The sequence below is a fragment of the Molothrus aeneus genome, chromosome 1, assembly GCF_037042795.1.
Source record: "Molothrus aeneus isolate 106 chromosome 1, BPBGC_Maene_1.0, whole genome shotgun sequence".
NCBI lineage: Eukaryota > Metazoa > Chordata > Aves > Passeriformes > Icteridae > Molothrus > Molothrus aeneus.
The window spans coordinates 22069115-22082080 of NC_089646.1; the positions used below are offsets into that span (position 1 = coordinate 22069115).

General features: G+C 37.6%; 1 protein-coding gene across 8 annotated transcripts in view; it reads left to right on the top strand.

Annotated features, from left to right (window-relative positions):
* Nucleotides 1-12966, top strand: part of ADAM22 (ADAM metallopeptidase domain 22) — a 115471-nt gene that overhangs the window by 58997 nt on the left and 43508 nt on the right. For all 8 annotated transcript variants that reach the window (XM_066552956.1, XM_066552966.1, XM_066552976.1 and 5 more), the window contains exons 5-12: nucleotides 30-93; nucleotides 741-810; nucleotides 5954-6024; nucleotides 6501-6575; nucleotides 8663-8734; nucleotides 9732-9898; nucleotides 11800-11884; nucleotides 12313-12403. In XM_066552956.1, coding sequence (XP_066409053.1) covers nucleotides 30-93; nucleotides 741-810; nucleotides 5954-6024; nucleotides 6501-6575; nucleotides 8663-8734; nucleotides 9732-9898; nucleotides 11800-11884; nucleotides 12313-12403 — 695 coding nt within the window. The remainder of the gene's footprint in view (nucleotides 1-29; nucleotides 94-740; nucleotides 811-5953; nucleotides 6025-6500; nucleotides 6576-8662; nucleotides 8735-9731; nucleotides 9899-11799; nucleotides 11885-12312; nucleotides 12404-12966) is intronic.

Consider the following 12966-nt stretch of genomic DNA (forward strand, 5'->3'; position numbering starts at 1 on the left):
TCTGTATTTACATTTCCTGCCCTTGACAGTGGGATGTTCTATGATGGAAATCATACTTACCTTATTGAACCAGATGAAAACTACACTTCAGATGTAAGTAGAATTTACAGTAGTCCAGCTGTGTTTTCTTGAGTAGTCATCCATGGGTACCGGGTAGGCATAAGGCTGTGGGAGCAAAGGGTCATCCCCTCATTCCCAATTTATTTACCTTGAATGTGAAACTCCATCTTCACAGACAAAAGCAGACCTGCAAAAAGACCTGCACTGTCATTAGACAGTGATGTGTCTATATGTGTGTGCTCTGTAGCTCTTGGCAGTAGAGCACTGCAGCACTAGAGGAGGCTCCCTTGGAGCCTGTGAGTGCCCAGTGCCCTTCCCTGGCACTTCCTGCTCTGGGTTTATTATGTCACTCTCCTCCTGGTTCTTCCTTGACTCCAGTTCAGCAGCTCCTGGGACTTTTCATTGCCTCTCCCTGAGCAGCTCTGGGAGCCCAATTTAGGCCTAGCTCTGTGTGCTCTGCCTCTGTGTTTGAGGTACTCAGATGTGAAAGGTGATTAAATGTGGCATTAGCAATCACATTGCAGTTGGGAAAAGAAGAATGTAGAGCAATGGTGCTTTGCAACTTGCATGTTCTCTGGGGTATGTGTTGGGTAACAAGAACCTTTGGAATTGTCTGTTTAATGCTCATGAGATGGATTAATTTTTCCTGATGTAATATGGGCAATTATTTACTATTTCAGGATGACTTCCATTTCCACTCTGTTTACAAATCCAAGTTGTTTGAATTTCCTTCAGTCGACCTGCCATCTGGTATGATTTTTTAGTATTCATGACTTATTGAGTGTTTTATTCTAAGGCCAAATTTGTTGACTATATTTGATAGAACATCTTCTGAGAGTATATTGTTTTGGTATATATATATTTTTTTAGCCAAATAAATAAAAAAAAAACCCATTGAAAAAACCCCATTTTGAAACAGTGAAAGCACAGGAAAAGAATCTGAAGTGATGAAAAAATTCTGAATCTAATGAATGAAATCTCTCCTAGACCTTCACATTGTGATATGTGTTTTTCTTAACAGGTCATGTGGTCTGTGGGCTGAATTATGTGCTGGTAGCTGTAGAGAGGAAAGGACTGAGGTAGCCTAGAGGTGATGAAAATTAACACCACCTTGATGGTGGTTGATAACTCTTCATGGGTTTTTCTGGTTTTGAGGTACAGGGTGAATACCATGGAGTGAGCATAAGCCTGGGAGACAAGAAATTGCCCAATGTCTCTTCTGCTCAGTGACTGTGATCTCCAGTCCCATCAGCATCTTTCACAGTGCTGGCTATGATGAGGGCCATGAGTTTCAGTGCAGATGAATTTGGAGGCAGAAGTGGTTTCAAGTGCTTGTAGTGATGAATGCCCATATTGTGTGTGGAGGGAGAAAGTTTTTTTTTTTTTTTTTAAATGTGTTTTCATCTGAGAGGTTGGCTTGTTAATTGAAGCTAAAATTGCAGTATTTGTGACATATCCCCATTCTATCAAGGATTTGTTACAGAAGTGTTTTCCTGCCCTACAATGCATATCCTAGATAAACATAACTGTCCTTTGTAGACACTGACATTTTGGTAGAAACCACCTCCAGTCTGATTTCTTCAGGAGAGTTACAGATGTTTGGTTCTCTTGTTGCAAACTATTTGTCCTATGGTAGCATTTGGATCTGAGATCCTGAAGTTCTAAGTACTGCACGCAGATGGGTCCATCCCTGGAGCGCAGTCTGTGCAGGTTTGCCAGTTGTTAAGCAAAGTAGAATCATTCAGGGAGGTAATGAGAAAAGAAGGAAAAAAAAGGAACTTGCTACAATCTGGTTGCCTGAATTTCAGTTCTGAAGAAGGAATCTGAATCCAAAGAAAAGCAGTGTCCCAGCTTGGTGCCACCTGTCCTGGGATGATGATTGCCTAGGCAAGGTACAGGCAATGTTGGGATGGAGGGAGATGAGTACAAAAGGCTCATGACTTTTGTGCAAGGCATTGACTTCTGTGCCACAAAACTCCCTGTGTACTTGCACCTTACACACCATACCATGCTTACTAGCTGTGCTTGCAGAGATGATAGTGTAATGAGAGCAATTTATTGAACATAAGGCCAAATAATAGAGTGCATCATTTATCACATTTTCTTGAGGACATATAACTAAAAAGATTGGAAATAATGTAACCAATGCTGAGTTTAAAACAAATCTTCTATCTCAGGCTGTTAAACTAAGACACTGCTAGTGTTGGTACTTAGTATCTATAAGCTGTTTTATAAGATTTCCTAATAGTGAATTTTATGTTTTCAAGATTATGGAATAAAATTGTTTTCTGCTTTTAAAATTATGGAAAGAGATTAATTGCAAGTAAATGCTCCAGTTTCACCTCCACCAAAGCTTCTTGATTTTCAAAAAAATGTCAAACTAGGGCTTCATGGTCTTGTTTTGTTTGTTTTCCCACAAAAATCCAGACATGCTTGTACAGTTTTGATTTTACTACAGATAACAAATAAATAGTTGCTGGCTTTGCTGTACAAAGCCCAGCACATGACATAATGGAACATGTTGCCATCTAGATTGAATTAGAATCACAGGACTGTAGAAAAGGTTAAAAAGGAAATTCACTTGCAGAGTGCTAGTCTTCTCAGGTGTGCAAGTATTTGTAATGTGGATGAGAGGTACAGGGTGCCAATCTTCCATCACTTCATGTTTAGGGTCCCATGTATGGAGAAATAGACTCTAATACATAGTCTACTCTCCCACATACTCATACTTGTTTTTGTAAAATTGTTTGAAAAGGTGCTTCTGATGTTTGTAGTGAAAATTACAGTACATGTATACTATTATATCCTCATTAGGAAACCCACAATTTTTCTTTGTCTGTGATTATTCAATTTATCTCTGCCTGTAAGTCATTCTCCAGATGACAGTCACAGCTTCAGAGGATGAGAGCTCCACCAGTATCTCTGTTTCTTCCCTGCCAGTCTGGAGAGGTCAGACTGCTGTCTTGACTTGACTTTTTTTTCTTTAATTAACATTTACAGTTAATTGCTACCAGTATTGTTGTGATTGATTTTTTGAAAGTACTACAACAAAATTATTATTAGCAGTAGCAAGCACTGTGCTGGCATATATCATCATGCTACTCTCACAATTTATCAATTTGACTGGCCTAAGGAGATTTTTCCTGAAGTCAAGATTTTTCTCTTATCTTTAGAAGACTGTGTATATAAGGTAAGATTTCCACTCAGCATTTCCACTGCATTAGGAATGAGCTGGCTAGAACACCAGTTTCAATACTGGTGTTAGAAAGGGAAAAAGTTCAAGTGGTGGGGATTACTCAGTATCAGCGATAGTAAAAGCACACACTATTCTATCCCAGTTAAATAGCAATGTACTTTACATATTCTTTTGCTGGGTATTATAAAGAAAACCCACAAGCTGTTGCAGAAAAGAATTTATTTTACTGTACTTTGCAATGGTCTGAGGAATAATGAGGATTTTAAATAAGGAAGCTTGGGCAGATGACTTGGCACACTTAGAGCATTTGACCTTGTATTTACCAGACTGTTTTTTCTCACAATCTCTGTTGAGATCTACAGTGCCCTGGCACGGTTTTAGATAACAATATGTTATCAAAGGTGCTGTTTTTCAAATAATACATAACAGATGTCCTTTTCTTTGGGGATCACATGAAAAATATGTAGATACAGCACTTAGGAAGATGATTTAGTGGGACTTGGCAGTATTAGATTTATGGTTGGACTTGATTTTAGCAACTTTTTTCCAATCAAAATGATCCTATGATTTTGTAAGTCTTCATTACATTTTTTGTGGTAATATATTCCCATCAAAATATCTGCTAGGCTCTCTCAACTATCAACATTCCCTGTGGTTTTGCTGGTTGTGTTCTTTTGCCTGAGGGTCTTTGGCTGGAAATGCAACCTGTGTGCATTTATCCATCTTGTGAGTTATAAGGCACTGTTAATGTGTGTTAATGGTAATGGCTGCATCATTTCCCTTAGAGATGACTGACTTCTGATTGTGAGGGAAATAAGCACATTTGCTGGTAAAGCTATCTGGGACTCTATATCCATACTGTAAATTATTATTTTATTGATTGAAAAGTGTTATTTTACCAGTTTCATTAAACATGTTATAAAATCAAAAATGACAGGTTGAGATCCAGTTATGTGGCGCTAGAACAGAGTCTAAACTAATTAACATACATAAAGCATAATCAAAAACATTTTAAAAGGTTTCCAAGATCTAGTTTCTCATCATTGAAAGCTCAAGAGTCTGCAGGTCTTTAAGCAATATATAAGGAGCTTGGGTGTGATTTAATTTACCCTTGGTCATTTTTCTAAAGGAAGTCCTCAAGTGCATTGGTGTAACCCTGAAAACATTTTTAAGCAGAGAGCCTGTGATTGTCTGGGTTGCTCTGTGAAAAGGTATCTGCAAACCTCACATACCAAAATGACACCATAGTCCCTCATTTACCCAAGACAATACCAGTTAGTCATGCTTTGTTTTCCTGCTTTGCCTTATTAGTAATTTGCCACTTTTTGTTAAGATTATCACTTAGGTCTGGCATTGTCTTGTCAGACGGGCAACTCAGCTTTGTGTTTTAAGATTTTGCTGATATGGCAGCCCGGTCAAATTCCTATCAGCATGGTTTTTTAATCCTATTTTTGAACCTCATGCAGAAATTGTACAATTAATGTACAGCAGGAAATGAAGCTTTGAGAAACTTACCTGTCTCACCAGCAAAACTGAACTGGCCAGGAATTTGTAAAACAAGCGGAAGTTGTGTACAAAGGTATGTGAACTTTGTACACAACTTGTGTACAAAATTAATTTGTGAACTAAATTAAGTACCTTAATTTACACAGCTCCATCAATCCTATAGCACTATAGGGATGTCCTATAAACACTATAGGACTATTTACTTCTTTGCAGGACTGGCAAAATCACTGAAACACTGAAAGAAGTTTTCAGCTCCTTGAAACTGAAAGGATGTCCAAAGCTGCAGAAAGCACAAAAGAGGGAAAGCAGTGAAAGGAGAAAGACATTATTACAAACTAAGAAACTGAAAACATTTAGTTTGCATGAATCAAAAAGATCTTCTTGGGGTTATGTGAATAGCAAACACATTTATACAAGATATGGAAAGAGGTTTATTTTGTATAGAGAAAAGAGAGGCAGACACTATGAATCTAAAATTAAAGATGGAAAATTAGTTCTTGGACATTTAAAAGGGTGAGAGCAAGTGTTATCTTCTGCTTAGTTTATGATGTGTCCTTTTCCACGAGGGGCTAGTAATAGATTTGGTGAAAAGGCTTTGGCAAAAGAATAAACTACTTGATGCTTATGATTAGAGATTTAAGAAGTTAAAGACATAGAGGGATTAGCAAGGAGGAACATTGTATTGGTAAGTGAGCATTGCCAAAATCCTGTAAGGTTTCTCCCAACTCTGACATATTTTGCTTTGTGAATGTAATCGTCTTAAAGCATTAATTCTGCCTTCCATGCTCTTCTTATTAATTTAGGTAGCTATTGCAAGAGCTCTGTGAATGTCTGCTGAATTCCTGAAAATGTGATTCACTCCATGGAAGCACTATGCTAATAATATTTCATGCCCAGTATTGGTGAAGTTTTGGCATAGAACATCTGCTGTGCTTTCTGAAGCGTGACACCCACAGATCATCTGTTTCAACAGACCCAGATTATCACTAGTAGAGTTTTTAATAAGAGCCCTGTTACTGGGAAGCATCTGTAGTCTTGCCTCCCTTCTAGCTGGAAACTTGAAAAAATGAGTTGTTGCTGCATCTGAAGTGCTGAAGAATGCCATACTACTGTCATGTTGCATCAGGGTCACTAATTGCTGGGCTATATTTTTGTAAATATTCCATGTATTTGTCTGTGTTTTCTGCTTAGAATTCTGGCAGACGAATACTACATCACAGAATTTTGTTGTAAGGCCAAGACACAAAAGAAGGAAAAGGCAGGTATGTGCCAATATGCTTGTTTATAAGGAACATGCCATCAAGTTTGTTTCATATCTGCTGAGTTAATTTGTCCAGATGGAGTCCTGCTGCTCCTGCTGATTTGGCATGAGATCTCTATATCAATACAGCTAATACAAAAAGGGGTATCTAATGTAAGCTAAACATTGATGGGTTCTCTTGGACACTGCCTCCCTGAAGAATAAGGAAATTTTTAAATACTGCTATATGGCAAATGAAAAAGTAGATAAAATAAATTTGAGTATAGTTTTATCAGAAACTCCCATAATAACACCTATAGATTTTTTATGTTGTACTAGTGACAAGTAACTATTTTATCTCACTTTATTTTGTTTCAAAATAAATATTCTAAACAGAGACTTCATTCTCTTTATTAAAGTAGGGAAGCCACTAAGTGCAGATGTTTGTTACCAGTTACACTCTGTATTGTTAGACTCTAAGTTACAGTCTCTCCATAGGTTCGTCAGATCCCACGTAAAGTTGAAGAGGAAACAAAATACATTGAGTTGATGATTGTAAATGATCATCTAATGGTAAGACTGACACATTTCAACATCTTACAATTGGCATCAAATTGTCTTAATTTATCTAGAGAGCATAACAATAAAGAACAATAAAGAAATACATAACATAACAATTAAGAAATAAAGGCTGGAATAAATTCATTATGTCCTTAATAGAAGAAATTATGGTTTCATTAACCATTGATGAAATTGGTTTTGAATTTTTGCAAGTTAATTTCACCAAGAATGCAACTAGACCTGAGGATCAGAAAGAAGGGTCAGAAATTAAAAAAATGTCAGTGTGACTTAAGCTCATGATTTTCTTTCTGTCTTTCCTGAGCATTTCTCTTAGCTACCGGCACTCAGCAATCCATAGTGCAGTTATTTCAATTGTGAAGCAGCTGGTGAGAATGGGGAGATTAACAGTGACCAGATTTTTTTTTATATGTCCCAATCAATGTAGAGAAAATGATTTTGTTAAACTTTTATACTTTCTCTGGGAGAATACAATGGGGTTTTTAACATGGTGGAAGACACAGAATAACAGTGTATTGAAGAAAAGCCAGACTCATTCAAGTGGGAAAAAACACAGATTTATGTCAGTGAAGATGATTTATTAAGCATTTAATGAAGGAAATATCAAAGGAAATAGCAAATTCTTCATCACTTGCAGTTTTCAAAGGTAGCTTCAAACACAATGGATTTCCTCTTGATGTAACTGGATAAAGTTCAGCCTGGCACTGCTCATACAACTGGTGACATTAGATGTTTTTATGGTCCCTTATGGCCTTAAAATCAAAATATTTCTATAAATCTTGTCTTCTTCTTCTGTAATGTGCAGCAATTCTCTCATGCATTACCCGAATTAGCAAAAATAGACATGAGAGCATACAAGTGTACAAAAAGTGTGCCTCTGTCCTTAGACAGTGTACTCCTCCACCAGCTCAGTTTGGGGAACACAGGAATAAATTCTTGGATTAAAATTAATAATTTTGGATGAAAATTCCTTAAATCAGTGCAACTGTGCTTGATTCTAAAGACCTGAAGCTACAACATTTCCTTTGGGATCCTCCTATCTGTTCAGGCATATTTTCTTCAAGGACAATGTTTCCTAATTTTGTCTAATCACAGCAAGAGTCAGTCCAATTAGGAGTTTATTCTCTGAGGTGAGTGCCAGTGATCAAAGAAGCCAAATAATTTCCTCCTGTGAGAAGGAAATATAATTTGCTGTGGGCTTAACTTCCTTGTTTTTGGTGGTTTCCCCCCCATTTCTGCTTGAAAGGATGCCTGTCCTATGCTCTAGCTGTGGAAAACTTTTTGCCCACTAAAAGATCCTAACTTCCAGAAAATATGGACAATTTTCATTCCAAAATCAAGCATCATGGGGCACAAGAGGGCAAAACATTTCTGAAAATCTTGTACACTTTCTCTTAAATTGTTCTGAGATACCTGTGACTTTCATGCCCATGATGCTCATTCATAACTGTTTTTTTTCTGCAAATAGGAGTACCTGGACAGCTATTTCTAGTGCCATTTTTATAACACTGCATTACAAATTTCAGTAAAGGTGCCATTGGAGTCTGATCACTGAAGTGGTTTGAACCAGTTACTGTGGCTTTATAGAGTGTGCAACTATACAAGAGGAAAACCAGAAAACAGCTTAAGAGAGAAAATTGCAACAAAAGGGAGTCTGATAGATTAGAACACAGATGCAGGCACTTTTGGGATAGTACATCTTAAGGAGTCTCAGCTATGGAAATTTTTGTTGCTAATTTCTTCAATGGCATTTGTGATTAATTTTAAAATTGGCAACAATAATGATAATGAAGAGAGTAACAGAATGTTACTCTTCTTATATAATTTTCCATTAAATATTCTAGGGTATTTTCTAAAGAAGAATTCATACATCCTCACAACAGCTGTTGTAAAGTATATCAGTAATATGCATTTCTGAGCAATTTTCTACTATTGGTTATGAACATTACACTCAACACAAGAGATAAAATCTTGTGCAGGGGCTTTATTGATGATATAATTGCTTTGTACTTCATGGTGTTTTGGAAATGGACTTTGTTTTTCTGAATCTGAACCCGTTACTGTCTGTGCTTTTTTCACAGTGTAAAAAGCACCGCTTGTCAGTCGGCCATACCAACAGCTATGCTAAATCAGTTGTGAACATGGCTGATTTGGTAAGTATCAATCAGCTATATGTTCTTTTACATGTGAGATGAGCCATAAGATTCTCCTGATGATAGATGTAGGAGTTGTCAATTGATGGTGTAACAATAATGATGTATGTGAAGATTGCAAATTTTCATCTCTAACCACAATCATTCACCTCTAGAGGCTTTGTCTAACATAAAGCGTCAGAGGGATTTTATTTTGTGGCTTTAAACATTTAAGTATCCTGCTAGATTGGTCCCTTGAGTCTGAGTTTTAAAGAGCACCTTAGAGATGACAATTTCTACACAGGATCCCTGTTTTGACAACTTTAAACCCAAAAGACAATCTGAAATTCTAATGCATTAAAATTTCTCCAAAAAAAGTGCACTTGAATAAATAAATTAGAATAGGGACATACAGGTGAACTATGTGGATTGTATTTATATGATAAATCAGACGAGCTGCTGGCTCTTGCACCTCCCCACAGCAAAGTATTAGAAAAAGAAAAGTATTCCTAGAAGAAGAAAATGCTTGAAAGTATTTGGTGTAGAGTGTTAACACAGTGTTGAAAGGATGTCTCTTTTTTTGTGATTCAGCCAGCAGGAGTTGAAATACTCCTGTAGACATATATAACAGAGAAAAATTATGGCTTTATAGATCATTATTCCTCATAAAAGGGCCCTTGTGTGTCATTGGATGAGCTGGCTGTTATAAAAGACCCATTAAATTCAAATCTTTGAACTATTTTGAATGTAGTAATTTTTCAAAAATCACATTTTTCTTCTATGTACCTCTATCTGTGTAGGCTAAGAGAACTTATTGAAAAATTAAGCCTAAAATTTTGCTTTTACCTGGTTTTTATGTTATGTTTTAAGGGAGATAAAATCACCTACAAGAATGCAAAATGTGCTAGAATAAGCTCAATATTTAGTTATGTAAAAATGCAAGCTATTAAAAAAAGGGGTAAACGTCATCTTTGTTCTATTTGACATAATATATTTGTTCATTCTGTTAATGTACTAGATATATAAAGAACAACTTAACACCAGGATAGTATTGGTTGCCATGGAAACCTGGGCTACTGATAACAAGTTCACCATATCTGAAAACCCCTTGGTGACTCTACGTGAGTTTATGAAATATAGGAGGGATTTTATCAGAGAGAAAAGTGACGCAGTTCACCTTTTTTCGTACGTAACCTTGTGTGATGTTATATTACTGGGGTTTTTTCTTTCCTTGGGGGTTGCTTCTCACAAGTGGCTGATGCATCTCCTTTCTGTTGTGTGTGTAATCCACAATAATTCAGAAAATAAAGTTTCAGATGGGGAGGTGGGAAAAAAATTAATTCACAAACTGCCTGCCAGTGCAACTAGAGGTTTGACTCTTATTTTAGTTTTAACATACTAAGCCTGAGCTGCATGTGCTGTAATCCTTTGTTATTCTGTGCAACCACCTACTCCACAAGTGCAGCTATCTGAATGGTTCCACCTCAGAGGTTGACTTCTTCAGCAGTAGAGCATGGATTATTTAAAGGCAGAACATTGGTTTTGAAACCAATGAGGTTTTCTGCTGAAGTGCACTATGGCCTGTTTTACTTTGTTGAATGACCTGCATGCTGCAGGATTACTGCAGTGTTTCAGATCCTCAAAACAGTTTGTTCTCCCAAGACATTTGAGCTATAAGAATACTAAACTGAGAAGAATGTTATTTTCTCTAAGTACCTTAATTGTTTTGAAAATAAGATTGATATAATAAAATATATGTACAAAAATAGAGGAGAGATATGTGGCTGAGATTTTCGATCCATACTCAACATGCCAGATGAATATCTCTGTTGGAGTCCTTTTTTCTCTCTGCTGACTGTTTTAGGAGACTGTAAGAATAAACTTAACCTAAACACCTCACTTCACATGACTTCAGTAGGGTTCCAGGATACACAAGCCTGGTATCCACCCTCAGAATTTTTGCATGTACCTAATTACTGCCACTGATTTCTGCCTTTAAGAAAGCTAGTTAGATCTGCAGAGTGATGCTTGCAGATGTTGGTTTCTCTGTGTCTCAGATCCTCATCTCTTAAATGGGAATCAGGTTTTCTCATATCCTTTTTGTAATTTCTCTGGTGACATTGTAAATTCTTTGAGGGGGAAGTCTGGTTCTTGTGAATGTGTGTGTATTGACTAGGACAAAAGAAAATCTGATTTGGCCTGTGCTTGGGACTCTGGATACCACTGCAATGCTAATTCCAGTGCTATCCATAGCACCACCACCAGTGGTTATTGTGGTATTGCATTCATAGATTGTTTAGAAACAGCAGTTTCTGAAATTGTGTCTGTGATTGAAACACAGCTAAGCTGGGAGGGGGGGGTAGCTGTGTGATGGTAGAGTGGTTACAAATGAGCTTCCACAGTTAGCCCACTGTGACCCTTCTTGATATTTTTCTCCTCTCACCTGAGAAAAACAATTTGCCGGATGATCAGTACTCTCAGGTGGTGCAGAGTATATTTTGTCTCCAGTAACTGGCAGTCATTCATGCTGATATGGTCAAAGAGATTATTAGATTTGGGCTCAGAGTACATCTGCTCCTTGGATGAGATTGGCAGTAATTCCAGGGAGTTTTCAGCTACCTCTGCATCTTCTGCTAGTGCCTCTCCCCTTGAGTTTTACCACATCAGCACTGCCCAATTAGACACGTGTTGTTTCACTAGTCCCGTGCATTGAGGGCATGGTGGCCTCTCCTGAACTCTGCCTGAAGCATGTGCCAGCAGAAAGCACTCACTGCAGTAGAATGTCAAGAAACAAGAGGCTGGGCAGATCCAGATGGTTTGGCAAAATAGTCCCCTTCTTCCTATATTAGGTATTCTGAAAAGGAGGAGGGAAGATGGTATAAGTTTTCTGGAGATAACCTGTCATGTGAGGTTTGTGAGTGGTTATCTGTTTTTCCCATTTGTTTTTGCATAATTTGCAGTGTAGTGGTGGCATCCAGCATTTGCAAATGCCATTTGGAAATCACAAGGGAGATACTGGAATAGGCAGGTGCAAAACTCATGGACTGAGCAGGGTAAACTTCTTTTTGTTTTTGTTTTTGTCAAAGGGGGAGTCGATTTCAGAGCAGTCGAAGTGGTGTAGCCCACACTGGCGGAATCTGCTCCTTGCTTAAAGGCGGAGGTGTGAATGAGGTAGGTGGGCATACTGGTATGAACAAAAAGTGGTGAAAATTTATCTGCAGGGAATTTATTAGTGCAGACATGTTCCTCAAAATATTTTGCTTTTTTGCTGATGTAGACTCTTACTGCAGCTCTATAGAAGGGACACTTCGATGAGGAGTGATGAGTGAATAAAGTCAATACACTTCAAATTTTAAGCAAATTCTGCAATATCCTGTCATTCATGTTTCTAGCCACAGTGCCAAGAGAGAAACAGACTTTCTCTTACTTAGCTTGTCTATAAGCCAGTGTTTAATTTTCATCTAGCTACCCTGCAGTAAGAATTCTAAGGCTGTGTATCTGATTTTGCATTTTTTGCCTTGATATGAAAAAAGCTTCACTTGAATCAGAGATACCTGTGTGTTACTGATTACTTTCCCCACCTTGCTTGTTTCTTTCAGTTTGGAAAGCCGGACTTAATGGCAGTTACCCTGGCACAGACCTTGGCCCAAAATATTGGCATTTTCTCAGACAGAAGAAAACTTCTAAGTGGTAATTTTATTTGCTTTTCCACTTTGTCTCAAGAGAAAAATCTTAAAAGGTGGAGGATCTTATCAGTGTCTTTCTGATATATACTTTTTCCTTCCATTTCTCACAATATTGAAATATTTTTATTTCTTGCAGTAACATGAGAAGGGTCTGACATACTAACTTTACTTGAATGCTCTAGTATTCCCCTGCTTGTAATTCCTGATAGCAGTGGTGTCACCATTTCATCCAAAATAGACCATAAAGGTGCCTGCCACTCCCATTCATTTCAGGGAGACTGGTGTCCCACCCACAGACCAAATGGCTGCCATCTTATGACACAAGGGTGGGAATATACATTATTAGATCAGGGTATAATGAGGAGCCTCCTCAGTACTGTTACATAGAACAGTTCAAACAATACAATTTATTATCTGTTTTCCTCGATTGATTTCCTCTTATAGATTACCCAAATCCCCTGTTTCTCTGGTAGATTACCCAAATATCCAGTACTTGCTACCCTACTGCTACCATTTCTGTGCTGTTACCTTTGTATTCAGCTCCTTAGTTATCCCTGTTTACCTGCA